The following is a 17,884-nucleotide window of genomic DNA, read 5'->3' on the forward strand; positions in this document are numbered from 1 at the left end:
AGCTGATAGTGACAGAGGTGAGGCCTTCAGAGACCCACTCACAAAAACTGCACGAACTAACAGTGTTTGAAGACAGTATCAAACAGACTTCCAGAAAAGGAGCTAATTAGAGTGCAGATTAAGGATTACAATCAATAAAATGGATAGCAGAAAAGGATAGTACTGTTAGAGAAAGCCTATCCAAAGGAAAAAAAAATATTTGAAAAAATAGTGCTTTCTGAGGCATTCAGCTGGTTTTTAACCAAAATTGTTAAACTTATCTGCAAAAGGGTTTAAATGTGCTGAATACTGTACAGCATTTAGTAGCCTCGACTGAAAGCAAATAACTGCACAGAATACAATGATGAGAAAAGAAAGCAGCGTTCATTTTTAAGGTTGTTACAGAAAAGAACAATTCTATGAAGAAATGAAACCAGCAAATGGGACAAAATGGAATGGCTGATGTAGAAATACAGCACTAAAAAGAACACTCTTTATTGGGTGCCTGCATAACTGTGTCAATGACACAGGGATTTTTTTGGTAAATGCAGTAACACAAGAACATTAGAGTTGACATAGTAAATGTGCCAAATAATAAAAAAAACAAAATCAAAAGCTAATTTTTTAACCCATAGTATTACGTTGTATTTGTATCTTGTAAAGCACATAGAATTAAATTTCAGAATGAAGAAAAATTTACATCAGTTTAATGAAAATGATACAACAGAAACTGCTAGCCACAATGGGTGTCACTGGCAGTATCAGGTACCCCTGGACAGGAATAGGTGACACCAAATCCTCACTGCCTCCATGAGCATGTTTACTTGAGCCCCAAGAGGAATAACTGCACAGGCAGCTTCAGAAACTGCACCCAGATCAGTTCTAACTGCTCACAGAAAACCAGGCAGAGCTGCTCCCTCTGAACCCTGCAGAGGAGTAAAAACAGCACCAAGGGAGGAGGAAGCTGGAGTTTGGATGGAGACAGGATGGGAGTAAGTGAGGAGGGATGAAATTTTCAGATGGGGCATATGACATGCAAGGGCAAATGACACAAAGGCAGAACTGCTGAGAAGATGGTCAAGAACTGCCTGTCCAGGAGCTGATGTGGATGAGAGAGACACACACCCCCCCTGAATGTGCAGGAATTACAGCACAGGGGAAAAGCTGCTGCTATCTAATGCACCTGCCTAGCATCCAGTCATGAGAATTTATAAATTTCTCTACAGGACACAGCAATATGCTGGGGGACATTTGTTATAACTTGAGACAGTACTAGAAGGAACCTGGTAAAACAGTGACCAGAGATGTTTATTTCACAATAACCCAGTAATGAAGGTTTCTGGTACACTACACTGGAGCCAATCTTACACCATCGTGGCTTTTGATTTTTATGTATGCTCAAGAAGAAAAACATTATCTTTTATTTCTGCTTCCTGAAGAAGATGACTTTTTAGGAATACCAGGTATGATGAGACAGGGAAGAGCTCTTATAAATTTAAAAAAGTTTCTGAAGAAAGAAAATTGAAAGCTCCTTCTCAAGAGCCTACACACAAGAACCATTTACTCTTCACCAAGGGTACACCTGCAATGTTTTGTTTCTTTATTAGGCTGAGGAACTCTTGTTTCTTCTAGAAAAAAAAGTAGTTAAAAACCCTGTAGTAGTACTTGCCACAAAGCTATGACACATCAAATGGAAAGGACAAGAACCATCCCAGTAAGAATCCCACAATATGATACATTTTTAGATGCTTTGTATTGCTAACTAACATTTATTTCCCTAAGTTTATCAAACACTAATTTCTCTCATTTTGAAACAAAAAAATCATAGACATTTTCCAGAGAAGTTTTAGAAGAATTCATGGAAGACCAAAACATTTCATATAAAAGTACATGCAGGTATTTCTATCAACATGCATCAAAGGACATATTCAGACATGCAACTGTGCAAATGTACATGTGTTAGAGAGGTTTTAATACTGAGTCAAAACAGGAAAGAATAAGCTGAAAAACTTGTCTTACAAAAAAACAGGTGAAAAAAAAACTGCAAAGAAAACTTGGAAACTCCCAAGGGACTGGTTGCTATTCCTTGGAATCCAAACCTAAACAACATAACTACAGAGAGGTGTGCAGGAAGGACTAACTCAGGGGCCAGCTTCTGCCTGGAAGTGAAACACCTCTTGTGAAGCTGTTCCATCTCACATATTATGGACTTTAATTATCTCTACAAGGTAGCTCTGCCAGCTCCCAGGAGAAAGGAAGAAGTATTTCTTACTAGGATCTTTTTGCTTTAAATACTCAAAGCTTATTATAAAAATACACAGAAGTCTGTGCTGTATCTGCAAGTTTCTTGCTTTTTCCACTTACAAAACCTCTTTCCTTTTGAATTTTTGAAAGCAGATCTTTACAATGAAGTGACTTGCAGAAATACAGAAGCATTAGTCATTTTTCTATTAGTGATAAAAATGGGTTCCTTGGAAGTGTTCCAGCAGGGAGTATACAAACCTCCAAGGTCAGGTCAGTAAGTTACAATTACTGCTTGATGAGAACATCACAGTGTTAAGGGATATTAGATGCTCTATTGAACTTTTCTTGGCAGACCTCTCAAGCCTCACAACATCTTCCATCTTGATCAGGAAAATCTTACTAAAAACTTCTTGGTGGATATGAATTTTTCTTGAAACGTTTGCTTAGTTTTTGTATGTTCCTCCTACTGTTCTCTTGAGATACCTCAGTGAAGGGCTAATATGAACACTTTCATGTGCTTATGCTAAAAATGGGAATAGGTGTCAATGTTAAAGGAGCCAATGAAGCAGCAACTTCCCTGAGCTGACATGCAGGGAAAACAGACCTGGGCTATCACCCTTGCAGCAAGACTAAAATATAAGACTATAAATCATGTCACAGGCCAACCTAACTGCTGACAGGCCACTCACAGGAACATTAACCAGCACCATCCCATGGAACCAGATGCTGTAAATGTGCTTAAACTGCAGCAACCTCAGCTCCTGAAGTGCCTCTGCTACACAGAACTGTGATACAGACCAGCAAGGCTGTCAGTATCCAAGCCCAGAGAAGTGCAAAGTTCATCAGAAGGAATTACACATTTTAATTAATAAGGGAGTGATAACTCCCAAATAAAGAAGTATGGCCAATTCTTTTTGAGACTGCAGCTATGGAGGGAAGCACTGGTCTTGAATACTGGGAGAGCTGAGGAAAAGGCATTAGGAAAACATGAAGGAGAATGGGGAAAATGCTCACACAGACTGTTGTTACAGCTACTGCTGCCTCAGACAGCCTCAAACCATCAAAATGCACATCTGCTTAGAAATAATTTTCTGATTCTTCTGTAGATGTAACTTTAGAGGAGTGGGCTTTTTTCCTTACACTTGACAAAGTGAGATGCCTTTGACCCCTTCACTACTAAATGCTCTTAGCAGTTTCTCCCTATCTTCAATACCTCTACCTAGAATTCCCATGAGGTTTCCTCTGGCCTAAATCACTTGAGAGTGCAAAAGAGGCTAAGACACTTCCACAAGAGTCCTTAAAACAAACATGACAAAAAAAAAAATCTTACTTCTACCACGATCCAAACCTCTATCAGAGCACAGAACACATTCCCAAACCTATTTATTGCAGTGTGCAATCCTGCCATTGGTTTCGATTGTCTTCTTACCGTTTGTTGGTGGAATGTATGGCCTACAAATGGTACAGTCAAAACCCATATCAGCTATGTTTTCCACTTCCTCCTCTGTGCTTAAGTTCTGACAGATTGCATGCATCCATCTAGAAATTAAGTGGGGGAAAAAATACAATTTAAAGGAAATAGGTGGTGTTTTAGGAGACCCAAGTATCAGTCTATGGTCCAAGTAAATGGGGAATACTTGTTCAGTTTGTATTCTTTTAGGGAGAAACCACAGAATCAGATTTTCCATATACAGCATCCCCTACAGTGGTGTGTGTTACATCCTGTATATGGAGCAGCAGATCAACTATTTCCCTCCACAGGAAGGAACTCTCTATAAAACAATCTCCCAAGTATGTTTTTGTATGATAATTTTCTCCCTATATTGCAATAATTTTAATTACTTTATACAATGTAATCTAGATTCAGCCTCACAACAACAGTCTTGTGAGGTAAATTAGTTTTATTTTTACAGGGCAGGGGGGAAGAGGCACAGAGTGATTAATTAATTTACCCAGAGTCAGACAGTTAAGTCTGTGGTACAACCAAGAATGAACTACTAAGAGGCTTCTGAGACTCAGTAATCCACTGTTCTTTACCACATAACCATTTCTTCACCTCTACACTTCAACATTAGGGGGAAAAAATTAAAATAAGACTTGAACAGGAAAAGCATGTGAAACATCAGAACTCCTTACCGATCACACTGTCTGCACTGAATTATGAGCTCCTCATCCCTGTACGTGCGGTAGCAGATGGGGCAGGTAGACAAACTTGCACAGGGAGCACACTGTGTGTAATTATTTTGCCATTCACATCTTAAACCTGGAGAAGTTGCTCCACAGTGTCTGCACCAAACACACCTACAGAAGAGACAAAAAGATTTATTACTGTCAGTTTACAGGAAGATGATTTTGTGGCTTTAAATCTCTTCCACTTAAAAAGAGGTGAGTAATTAAGTTTTAAGTTAACAACATGTTTAACCACAAATGTTTAACAACATTTTTTGTACTTTTTAAAGAAAGTTCTTAATTAATAATTCCCTTGAAACTGCAAAAGCAGGCAGATGGGTTCTTGTAACAGCTCAACAGGTCAAAGAAGTTCCTGCTTCCAGTTGCCATTCACTTTGAGATCTGGAGACTTAACCATGTGAGAGGTCTGGTCTGTTTGTGTTTTACCCAAGTAAAACAAATTGTTTTTACAGGGTTTTATGTCAAGAACACCAGGGTGGAGCACCCATTCATTTTTCCAACTGAACACTGGAATGATTACAATAAATGCAAATTAGAATTTTTTTTGCTGTGCTTCAAAAGAGAAATTCTGTATATCTCTGCTTATGTGGTTTTTGGTATGAAGAAGCAGTTTTAAGAGGAGGTGAGAGTTTCCCTTATACACTGATGACTGAATAAAACAATTCAAAAGCATTTTGTTGGCTTTGTTTAGTACACCTGACCTAGACAAAACTAAAACCATGCTACAATTCAGCTGACATTAGAAATACCAAGTGACAGAGAGAAGCAGAAGAGGCCAGCAGTCAGCACCTCTGACCCCAGCCCCAAACACACCATTTGCACTTCCAGCCTCCCTTTGGCACGGTCTGCAGGGGTGGGTCCAGGCAGTAGGTGTGGTAGCTGATGTCGCAGTCATCACACAGGAGGAGTCTCCCGGGATCTGTGGCTTTCCCACAGGCTTCACACACTGTGCACTCCAGGCACCTCCAACCTTTGCTAAGTACCACTTTAGTAATCTGAAAAATGCAAGGTGAGAATTAGTTGAAAATGGCTCAGTGAAGTGTGATCAATGTATAAATTAAGGTCTGGCTTGTGGAGCTCGGGATGCTCTTCAGGGCACACCACCCACATCTCAAGGAGCTCTTTAGCAATTAAGACTTTCTGAAGCTTCAGTGAACAGGAATGGATTAAACAGAAAGAAATTGTCCTCTTTTCTCATCTTTTAAAAAACAGATGCAGTGTTTCCCTTTTTAAGTCACCTGGGACTTCACCTGACTGCCAGGACTTTTCAAATCTCATGGAAAGTGGCGTGGCAGCTGCATCAGCCAATTCCCTCAGGACTCTGGGATGCATCCTGTCAGGTCCCAGGGATTTGTGCACATCCTGGTTCCTCAAGAGGTCACAAACCTTATCCTCTCATGTTATGATGGGATCAGTGCTGGAGTTTTAGTAATCTGAAGCAATTAATATATAATGCAGGAGTAGCATATACACAAAAAGTCAAATTATAATTGCATGAAATACGCATATGGCATTTTGTAAAGTATGTGCAAAATAAAGTTTTTTGACATGTTTAACAAAAATCCCACTTTTACACAGATATACTTACATCACAACCAATGAAAAGTGTACAGTGTATATACTGCAGTAAATAGCTTATTTTGTGCTTGCTAGGTCATTTCACAGCATTCAAATTTAATTTTCACACATTCTCTCCTAGACTAATGAATGTAAAATGTATTAATTAACCACTCCAACTGCTGTCAATTCTGACAGCCAACAGGCAAATTGAATCAACTAAACCTTATGCCCCAAGTAAATGAAGATGCAGTGTAATTTTTTCTTTGTTTTTAATTCTGCTTGTATCTAGGTTTGAAACTTGTATCTCAAACTGTTATTTTAACCAACTGCTGGATAATCAGTGCTATTTATGGTTGTGAAATTACAAAAAGGTTAATTTCTCTTGAGGCTATGCATACTATAAAATGACATTTAATTAAAGTCTTTCATAAGTCACATACAAATAATGGTCACATTAGCTGATGAATATCTAACAAGTTAATGACTCCCCTAATTACCACAAAACCGAAGGCAGCATGGTGCTATTAAAGTACAATATGAAAACAGTGCAATCAAGTAGTTTTTGTGTGGAACAATAGCACTCACCTTAATACTGACACAGTATGGATGGTAACACTGCCCACACTGGGAACAGGCCAGCAAGCGGCCCTCAGCACCTTGGCCAAAGCTCCCACAAACCACACACATGTCCTGCAATGACACAAGAGCACTCTCAACACATGCCAGACACTACATTCTGAAAGCATGCAACTAAAATCCAACTACCTTGCTGGATAATTTAACTCCTAACAAGGATATTCATTCAGGTTTTTTCCAATTAAGGGAAACAAAATGAAAAATCGTAACTATTATCCTGACCTGATGGAGAGTGAACTTGTCACTGTTAGAGAAGAGGACAACTGTATTATGCATCGAGTTTTCTTCCTCATCTTTATTAGATGAAATATCCATGGTTGTGACCTATTAAAAAACCACAAAATATAAATAACAGGCACATCACATTTTCTAAGACATGAGACAAAATAAAACATTCTCTAAGTAAGTTTTGCAAATATTTATTCATGCAGTTTCAACTTTCATAAAAAGCTATCTCCATCAGAAATTACTGCATTAATTGATATTTTCTCATGGTCAGTATTATAGCTTTACACACATATTCTCTTCCTCTCCTTTTTTCACCTTCACATATTATCCCATTCCACTTCCAAATGGAAATGGAAGCAAAGACATACTCAAATTAAAAAAAATCACTAAGCAGAAATTGTCATACTGTGCCCAGTCTGCTCTGTTCCCTGCATGTAAACACTGAAGTTCTTTTTATCAAAAAGTTAATTGCAGTGACAGACTTTTGAATATTAATTCAAAAAGCAATTGCAGAAATTTAGTTTGTCCCATATTGCCTAAAATGAGGTTTAGCTAATGTTCCAAGTATGTTAGAGGAATAAGCAAGAGCTCTAAAGTTACTTGCTGCAAGCAGTTTATGAGGCTTCTCTATCATAAAAACTTGCACTGAACTTGAAACAGCCATTTTGATCTCAATCCATCAGCTCTTACTGTAGACAGTCATTTTGCTTTTTCAAAGTGATTTTTATTCTGATCTGCCCTTTATTAATTCAGCATATTCATATACAGATTCTCAGGAAGAGAAACACAAATTAAACATTTCAACTGTGTTCTGACTTTCATGTGAATCTTAAAAAACAGAATTTGCTGTCCATGAATTTAAACCAATAGGCAAAACTATTATATCTGAACCAGGAATATAAGAGCACACAGCTCCATAAAAAAGATTAAAAGCATGCCAGAGAAATGTAACTTTGTTTCACCAGCTGTTCCAATTCTATATATGTGGATTATTTTAAATACAGTGTAAGTCCTACACAGATAAATTTTGTTTAAATAATAATTTAAATATTTTACAAATCCAAATGTAGCTCTAGGGACAAATGTAAACACCACAGTATCTGCTAGAGGAATCCCTCTGATGCACAGCTGCTGAAACACCATTTACTAAGAAACAGCTAAAAATGGAATATATTCTTTATGTGATTTGATCACCAAATATTTGAGAGCACTGCAGCTGTAACTAACCAGTTAACTCCAGAGCACCTGAAACACCTTGATACCTTCAGGGACAGCAGTTCCCTTACCTACTTTTCCACAGGTTTCACAAAGTTCTTGTAATTGCATATGCAAAAGAGCAGAATTTGAAGGACTGAATGGCTGCAATGTTGGTGTTGGCTGAACCCCAGCACTGACCATGGGTCAACCTGTAGTCACCTTCTTCTCCATTCCCAAGATATACCAAGGTACTTCCAAATCTGTGTGGCTGTCAACTGATCCCATGCTGAGTCAGAATTATTTTGTGCAAATTGATTGAAAATACTCCCATTTAAAACATTTATCTGGCAAAAGGCTGATCTCTTGGCATTGCTAACTTCATCTACTCTACCACAAGGCAGCCACATCTCTGGAACTCTGGACTCCCTTCGATGTGATGACTCAAAGGATCAAATTTCTGTAGGAAATGGTGGAGAGTGATGTCCATTTTGTATTTATAGCAACTTACCTACATCACTCTCCTCTGATCAATTACAAAAACTTTTAGGAGTTTGATCTATAAACCCCAGCTTCTCTTGAAGTACAGATTTGTGCTCTGTAACACCAAAATAATGATTTGAATGCCTCCAATTGATTAAGGTGCTGTAACTAGCCTAAATGGAATTAATCCTTTATGTTTAAAATTACCAATTTCCTTACGAATCTTGACCATCCAATGTTTTAAAAGGGAAAAGTGACAGAGATGATTGTTCCTTTTTCAAATCACAAACACCCAAATATTCCAAGATATTATTACACAGGCAGCAGAAAGTGTGACAAACTCAAACAGATTACATGTAAGAAGACAAAAACACATCTCTAAAGGAGTCTCAGGAATTACTTCATAAAGACAAAAATGAGCAAGTCCCTCTCTGAACACAAGGAACAGGATGTCTCTCAAAATACGCAGTGCTTGTTGGTAATCAAAGTTTAAAAGGAACGTTCAAACAGAATAAGCCCACAGTGGACCAGAATTGTTTTACAGTCCAGATTTCCAAGTTTTTCATACCAAAATCCCTCTTCTTATGAGGAGCAGACTAGGACTACACAGGATTTTAGAGTTTTAAAAACACTTCAAGTATTGAGTAGCTTAACTATCAACCTCAGTGAGAAATCACTTGCTTACAATCACTTCAGTGCTCCTGAAGAATAAGATACAGCAAATATAATCATTATTTTCTCAAGGGTTTCTGGACAGAAGCTGTGTACAGAATAGTAGACATCTGATCACAACAAAGAACTGAGAATCACTGATATATTCATTCATTAAAGAGTCAAGGAAGCTTTAGTTATGGTAAAAAATTATCTGTAAGGGCTCTCTGAAAGAGTCAGCAATTCTGGGGACAGGGAAATCTGATTGATGCCACTTACTTCACCACCAAACTCTTTTGGCAAAGTCCTTCACCAAAGCTACTTAAAAAAAGTTAAACTGAAGAGGAATGGTCCCTGTACTGACAAAGACAAAATAAAGAGGGGACTAAATTATCAGTTTTGTATGTGGGAGAATAGCACTAGTCAAAATCTGACAGGGCCTGCCTGCTAACAGGTGGTGGTGCTCAACACACTCATGTGCAATCTGAAAAATCAAGTGAGAAGCAAGGTGACAAAGCTTGCCAACAGGACTGGGATATTCAAGAGTAATAAAATCCAAAAGACAAGTGTGAAGAACTGCACAAGAACTTCATAAAGCTGAGTGCTGGGCTACAAAATGGCAGATGGATGTCCACAAAGTAAGGAAATTAACATGACAAAAGAACTGGTACTGATGATCAGAAATATGGAGTAGCTTCCTACAAGGAACAACTCAAAATACTGGCATCCTCCATACTTGCAAGTCAAGAGTGGAAGGAAAAGGAGGAGAAATTATGGAGGTCTATAGAAACTGAGTGGCATGGATGGAGGAAGTGAATAGAAACCAGCTTTTCACTGTCTCTTCTATAAGAGTACTGAGGGGCAGGCAGCTAATCCAGGAGGCAGCCACTTAAAACAGAAACTGAGGAGCTGAACTGAAAAAGGTTAAACAGTCGTGGTTTCCCTAAAGTTTTTTTAAGTGAATGGGCAGGTTTATGAAAGAAAGCTCCAACACAGGCTGCCCAAGACAAAGACACTACCTCCTGTTCAGCAAGTCCCCGAGCCACAAACTGCAGAAATGTCTCCTCCTCTTCTGTTCTGCACTCCTGCACCACCACTCAGTCCAGAAGAACCTTTGCTCTGGTCTCCTATGGCTGCTGTTACATTCTCATGCACACAGCCTGCTCTCTCCTTCTGGGTTGCTCCAGTCAGTGCTGCCTTTACCCAGGAAATGGAAAGAGTCTACTTTAAGACTCCCAACTGTTGTGTCTTTAAATGGCAAGAGCAGCACAGAATTGCCTCAGGCCCACTGAGCTGTAGTGTTCCAGTTCTTCATCACAAGCAGTAACAGCCAGGCTCCATCAAACATCCCAGCTCTGTAGAGCTCGTTGGTTTTTTATGCAGTATTTTAATACAAGAATTACAGCTGAGTAAAACTGTTATACTAACAGACTGCAGTATGACTGTAAAAAAGATGGCCTTACCCCTGGAATGACCACAGCCCCGACTCCATTCTTCAGTTTGGATCTTCCTCTGCCACCTCTTCCTGACAGACCGGCTCCACGCGGTCTCCGCTTCCCCGGGAATCCTGATCCTCGGCCCTATTCAATGAAGTAACAATGTAAATGCAACCTCTCAAGTTCTTTTGTTACATGGGATTCAAAACTTGTTCAGTTCATCTAGGGAAAAACATAAATAAAAAACACCCTGTGATTTCTGGTGAGTACAAGCACACCAGGGCATGATCATTAAATCTCCGCATAAATCTGTGTGAAATACCTTTAATTACTTACATGGCATAATATGATCACCTTTATCTTCAGTGAGAAAGCAGCCAAAACCAGGAATGTTTATATTCTGCTCAGGAGTAACTGGAAATATGGATTTCCCCCACCAGTTCCCCCCACCTCATGTGCAAAGTTTCCAAAATATATCTATTATTCTATGATTCATTTTTCTTTTCTCTTTGAACAGTCAGCCCAGACAGTCATGGGACTTTTACAAAGGGTCTGGACACTTGATTACTGGTAATCATAGATACTTTTCTTACACTATGAATAATCAAGTGAAACCTGGAATTTATTAGGATTGAGTCCTGCTCACAAAGCAAAGTGGGAGCTGGCTCCATGAAACTCTCTTAATTCAGCATATACAGAGAGAGTTTTTTATATTAATTCTATCAATTACACTCAGATCAACACTCCCCACAATGTCAAGTTTTTCTTACACAATCTTCACTTGATTTACAGACAGCTTCTCTTCTCCCTTCTTTATTTAAGGTGCAGAGGCAGAGTTATAGTGTTGTGCTTTGGAGTATTCAGTGTGTTCAACTATAATTATCCTTGGGAGAGTAAGTATGTTTTTACTAATAATTACCTGTTATTCATACAGTGATTTAAGTTTGCAATTTAGGGGTTTTTTTTGTTTGGTTGCTTTTGGGTTTTTTAAAAATTTCAAAATGAACTAAGCACAAGAGGATTCCTAATCCTCCCTAATCATTTCCAGAGAGAAAAAGAACATTCACGTCCACAAATTCTGGCTGATATATCAGATATCTTCACAATGTGTCTCAAAGCCTCTAATCTGTGTAACAGATAATTATAGCATGTACAAATAAGCACCTTTCCTACAACAAAATAAGCACTGAGATTATTTATTGCATTTCATATTTGTCAATAATCTCAGCTCCCAATACAGCCCAAGTATGGAGTACAGAGTATAGGGTATCCAAACGTGTGCTGCAAAATACTTTTAGTACCAAGGGAAAACATTTGCTCTGTAAAACAACATTGATGGAAGCAACAAAGCTCCATGGGGACTGTGACACCAAGAAACATGAAGGGTCTTTACTGATGGAGACAGGAGTTCCTTGAATGGAAAGAAGCACTGTGGGCTCAAAATTCCCTACAGTATTTCTCAAATATTCTAACTCCTGTCTTAAAGAAGATATTGAACTTTATGGTCATAACTAAAGGGAGAATTGAAGGATCCCAATATTAAAATTTTATTAACCTCCATCTAATAAAGAAAAAAGAAATTAAATTGACTCACACACCAAGTTAATGTAACACAATGATATTTGAGGAGTGAAAGGAAGGATGCTGCTGGAGGCTGAGGTGAAACAAAAAATGTCCTTAGATATCCATGGAGCTAATAGATTTGCACACATAGGACATACACTCATCAACTTTTTAACATGGAAACTCTTCTGACAAGTTTCTTATTTTCTGTTTCAGAACAGGTGTCAGTATTGTTATTTTCACACAACTAGTAACAGGAATAAGCACATACTTGTATCAATGTTAATGCTGAATATTAAGCTGAAAATTAATGCTTAAAGCAGCAAAAGCTAAGCTGATGTCAAATAAAAATAAAATTAGCATGAGAGTTAAAGTGAGATGAACTTAAATCATTGGGAAGCTACAGTTATTTGTCAGTTTCATAATTTAGCCCTTTTTTTGCCTTTACTTAAACCAAATAATTCTACTTTAGTTACTTCAGGTGTTTTTAATAGTAAATGTCACTGTGGATACAATTTTGGCCCATCTGATCAGGTAGGAAAGTTGTTGTTTATTCCCCCATCAGCTAAAAACGATGTCACTTTGAATCCATTCTGCAAGATTTCTCCACAGCAACAAATTCAAGCCATTCTTCAGATCTCTGCTCCTTTCCATGCCTGGCTTACCTTACTGCCAGTCTTAAAGACATTTTCCTTCTCAGGTAATTTATTTTGACAGCCACGTAAAGCCAACCACAAGAAGTGATGTACTCAGCACACACAAAATTTGGGTAATACAAAGTATTCTTTGCCACTGAAAATCAAGGCAATGCCATCATAGTGTATGCTCTGGAGAGCTCACACCTTTTAACCTGAAACCTCCAGAGCTTCAATAATTTTTAGAGATCTTGAAGAGTAACAGAATGGAAGATTAATTAAGGTGTGAGAGACAGAATTTCATCACTAATCTCTACAGCAGAAAGATAGCAATGGATACATGAAAATAAATTCAAGTTATTTACCACTTTGATGCTCCAAATGGCACTGCCAGGAAGCTGTCTGGATTTAAAAATGTCCCGACCTTCTGAAATGTCTGGGGACCAGGAAGGTGGGCTCACTGTATTATTGGTACTCCAAGCCCCCTAGGACACGGTAGGTGAGAAAATAGATGTATAAAACTTTGCAACATAAAAAAAAAGCAAAAAAGCAAAAAGCAAGCAACAAAAAAAAAATCTGAAAAGCAAAGCACATGCAGGCATAGGCATTTCTACATTAACTTAAGTAGTCAATTAGTTCACTGAGTGAGTAGAAAGTGGGAAATTTTTAGGTTCTCACTGAAAGATGCCCTAAAATCAGTATTTACTTCCAGCTGATGCTAAGCACAACAAAATGAGTTTTATAAACAAAGATTAATACAAATGTAAAACAAGCAATCATAACAACAACAAATTATATTTTATTGCATCAGTGAAGAAGACAGTAGTCAGAGGTGGTAACATCTCCTTTTATATTCCAAATCACATTTTGAAAGAACTGATGGCCTCAGTTGACTTTTGAAGCTAAACTACCCCCACTCACAGCAACAACTAGTCTGAGAAGCACAGCAAACAAAAGGGATATGAATAAACCACTAGACAAAAAAGGAACATAGCCATGGTAATCAGCAAAGTAGCTCATTCCTGCAAGTCTGCTACAAATAAAACATTATAAAACCCTACCACTATTTTTTTTTTCACCCCAGTGTTTTCATGTTATGCTGTGGTATCACATTTGAACATGTTATTATGTACATGTAATAATATAATCCATATGGTGTACCTACAAGCTCTTTTTAACTAATCATTATCCCTATTTATGTAGTTTCATCATGGTGAGATATTGTATGACTGTCAGAAGAAATAAAGAAAAATGAGAAGAAAACGTTAAGACAGCCAAGGGAAAAAATGCTGAGGCTCCTCATAGAAAGTAAAATCTGTGGAAGACTTTCTCAAGCACAGAAGAAAGACTGCAGGAGACAGACACCATAAATAACTTCACTGTCAATTTACACATTAGATTAATAAAGGACAGTATATTTTCCTAATTCTAAAGTTTTGAGAGTAAAAAATATTGAATACCAGGATGAGAATGGAACTGATGAAAAGTGTAGGTTTACCTTCCCCAAAATGCCATTGAGCAGCATAATCCCAGGGCTGATATGGAATAACCTCATGCATACAAACAATCCCAACTATTCACAACTGCTCACAAGGGCAAGCCCAAACACATTTACACCTTTGACTACTGGAATATACAATAATAGTAATAAGCAGCAAGGAAAATGAGATGTCTCTGCAAAATGTATTGGGTTTTTTTTTTTCCTTTTCTGAAATGCAATTTCTCCATCAAGAACGTGTGGGAAATGAGTTTCTTTGGAATCAACAACTCCATCAAAACATACATTCATCTTGAACTGTAAAGAGGTGTCTTGCTAACAGGTGCACTTAGTGAAAATAGGGCTATCCCCTCAAGTGATCTGGCACCCAAAACAGAAAGCTTGTCAGTGACCTAAAGGCCTAATTATGGATAAAAGTCTCAAGGTAAAAACACCAACAACTGGTACAACCCACAGGGTGGACACCATGGTATTCAACATAGATCTGCTTTCTGGGAGTTTAGCTCTGCCTGCGCGGAAAAAGGAACATGGACAACGTAACACTTTAAAAAAATAACAATTTGACAATTCTGCCCACACGAGGTGGTAACTGGACGCACAGCCTACAAACTGCTTAGTGCCCAGAGCACCTGTGTGCTTGGGGTGGCCACCAAAGCCTCCCCTCTGCCAAGGGGTTTAAAAAACCCACAACAGAAGAACAGCTCCTGACAGGAGGGTTCCACTCAGTGTGCTGGAAGCAACACCCTGGATTGGAAGATTTTGCTATCCCAGTTTTTCCCTTGACTGCAGATTGGTGGTCATCATGCAGACAGGTCAGAAGACCAAGAGGTTCATCACCCTCTAACAGGGGACCAGTGCTGGAATAAACCTTCTCACCTTCAGACCTGGAGATGGACAAGTCCCTGTTCATACTCAGGGCACAAGGACAGAACATTCCTGACACGACAGGGACATCATGTCAGAAATGGGGGGGAAAAAGGAAATTTGATACACGGGTAGGCAACTACATCAGCAGGTCTGTGGCACAGGACATTTGCCTTAACTATTCCAGCCTTACTTTTAATATATAAGTGTCAGTTTTAGCAGGTAAAATACAAAGTTTCATTGAATTTTAATTAGTTTTCTCATTACTCATTTTCTAAAATTCATAATGCATGGTAGGTAACTGTTCTTATAAAGTGGCAACACAAAGAAAATCTGTATAGCAACACAAAGAAAATCTATTTATCAAAGAAGCAATCTTTACATCAATCTATAAAGGAGGCAACATGCTCACAGTGTCAAAATTCAAGATCTTAAACATGCTGAAAATACTTAACAACTAAAATTACCTACTCTTAGTTTGGAGGTACAAAATTATCCTACTTTTAGGAAGATAACTTTTCTAGTGATTAAATATATTCAAAAGATTAAAAAGCTAAAAGAACATTAAATCTGAATATGAAATATTCAGTCTTGCAAAACAAAATGATTTGTATATGATTCATGAACCATATTGTTAAGAATTAAATTGGAAATTCAACCCGAGTTTTATTGTAGATCAGAAAAATTTGAATTCTTGGTCAGATAAACTTAATTAAAAACACACATTTCCACAATACCACGAACAAATGAATTACATCAAAGAGATGCATTAATTATATTTTTGGCTTTTAATTAATGCCTATTACCACACAACACTGAAGAGAAAGTTCTATTCAGTTCATTTACATCAGAACCCCAGCAATAATTATGTACTGTGACAGAAACAGGAAGTTCTAATTCTCCATCATATTCTTGAGTCCTCAAAATTGAACAACACAGCTGCAAGTAAATTATAACAAAAGGAAACCCAGTGTCAGCAAGGGTCAGGAGATCTCACTAAATTACCACTGACTGTGTTTAGCTGCTTAACGCTTTATGAATCCTACTGCAATTGCAAATGCACAAAGCTGGATTTGCAATTTAATATTTAATGTAATTTTAGGGTTGTGAACAAACTTTAATCACTTGAAAATACAGCTCTCCTCATTACAAAAAAAAAAACCACTACAAAAAACCAACCAAGCACCAAGCATAAAAACCGTAACAACAACTGATCCTTGAAAAAGACTCTTTTTCTCTCCTTTTCCAACATCTACCTTTTACAACAACACACTTAATGATACCATGTAAGTGAAGACAGCAAAAAAGCCATCCCATCCAAGACAGCACACATCCAAACCCATCACAGTGCTCTGCCTTCTTACATCTCATTTAAAACAACCTCTGAAAATACCAACTCAGTGTATTGTGGAAAAGTGATCACCAACATCTTCATAATGAAAATTAAATACCTCTGACCAAGGTATTTCTCAAGGAACACACTCTGGAATAATACTAAAATAATATTTATGGAATTTACAAAACCAGCAGAAGTTTATTGTTTTTTATTCAAAATTATTCTACGGAATGCTCTCAACTCTTCACCTACCACTATTTCAGAGCCACAACTTGGAATGCCTTCCATTTACTGATTTAATCTTACGCTTTCCAGTACACAGTGCCACAGCAAAAATAACTATTTCAATTCTGTTCAATTCAGATACACAGAATAAATGCAACACCATTTAATATAGTGTTCTTCCAACACTATCCCACAGAATCCCCATGTAACAGGAAACCAAAGTGGCTGGATGCAGTGCTGTGCCATGTGCTCTTGGATGACCCTGCCTGAGCAGGGAGCTTGGCCCAGATGGCCCATTGTGATCCCTTCCAATCTGACCCATTCTGTGATTCTGCTCCTATGCACAGCTCTCCATTTGGAAAAATACACACTCTTTTAAAAACTGAATGTTTTCAGCAGAAAGAATAATTTAAAACTCCCATAAAATAAACCTAAACTTATTTCTGTCTGCAATCCAAAGTGATTTAAATACATGCCTTCCACATTGTGGATTTGTCCAATTACATCTTGCTCAAAAAAACCCCACTTGCCTGTAACTGGACATTTAAAAATCTCTTTTTTTCATAGTCTACAGAACATCATTCAACAGCTTTCAGTCCTTCATCAAAAGCCAAGAGCAGGAACTTAAACAGTTCTGAAGAGAAATTTGTTTAAAGCATTAACATATTTCTGCAAATATGATATATACACTTGACTGTACAGTGACCCAGGAAAACCTAACTGCAGCACAACAAACACAGACCTCCTAAACTCAGTGAACGCAGAAAAACTGTCCAGAACACTCTCTCATACCTTAGGAAGCAAAAATTTTGAACCCTTAGATGACATGTAAAAACTGAAAGAACTGTGCAATATATAAAAAAACGCTAAGTCCACAAAAGCATGAAATCATCAACCTGGAAGTCCCAAAGACTACAAATATATTGTGATGAGAAGATGAAACACTAACTTGTCACACTGACACACTTTTTGTATAAAATTTCATCAACAAGAAATGAATATCCTGGATTGATAAACCATTTTCCCTGGAATACAACATGAATAGAGAGAAGGACATTGCAGAAAGTGACAGCCTTGAGGATTCTTTTCACTTATCAAATTTAATCCTAAGTCAAACCACAACGATTTGTACAAGATAGTTCTTGCATGGTATTTCCTAATG

At 37.8% G+C, this 17,884-nt stretch overlaps 1 protein-coding gene across 13 annotated transcripts in view; it reads right to left on the minus strand.

Annotated features, from left to right (window-relative positions):
- KMT2C (lysine methyltransferase 2C) overlaps window positions 1-17,884 on the minus strand; it is a 187,325-nt gene that overhangs the window by 57,689 nt on the left and 111,752 nt on the right. For 12 of the 13 annotated variants that reach the window (XM_064430461.1, XM_064431113.1, XM_064430643.1 and 9 more), the window contains 7 exons: window positions 13,165-13,284; window positions 10,629-10,745; window positions 6,832-6,933; window positions 6,559-6,663; window positions 5,227-5,408; window positions 4,360-4,524; window positions 3,653-3,762 (listed from right to left, as the gene is read on the minus strand). In XM_064430461.1, coding sequence (XP_064286531.1) covers window positions 3,653-3,762; window positions 4,360-4,524; window positions 5,227-5,408; window positions 6,559-6,663; window positions 6,832-6,933; window positions 10,629-10,745; window positions 13,165-13,284 — 901 coding nt within the window. The remainder of the gene's footprint in view (window positions 1-3,652; window positions 3,763-4,359; window positions 4,525-5,226; window positions 5,409-6,558; window positions 6,664-6,831; window positions 6,934-10,628; window positions 10,746-13,164; window positions 13,285-17,884) is intronic. The other variant, XM_064430878.1, reaches the window with a different exon arrangement.

The sequence above is a fragment of the Passer domesticus genome, chromosome 1 (genome assembly GCF_036417665.1).
Source record: "Passer domesticus isolate bPasDom1 chromosome 1, bPasDom1.hap1, whole genome shotgun sequence".
NCBI classification, from domain to species: Eukaryota; Metazoa; Chordata; class Aves; order Passeriformes; family Passeridae; genus Passer; species Passer domesticus.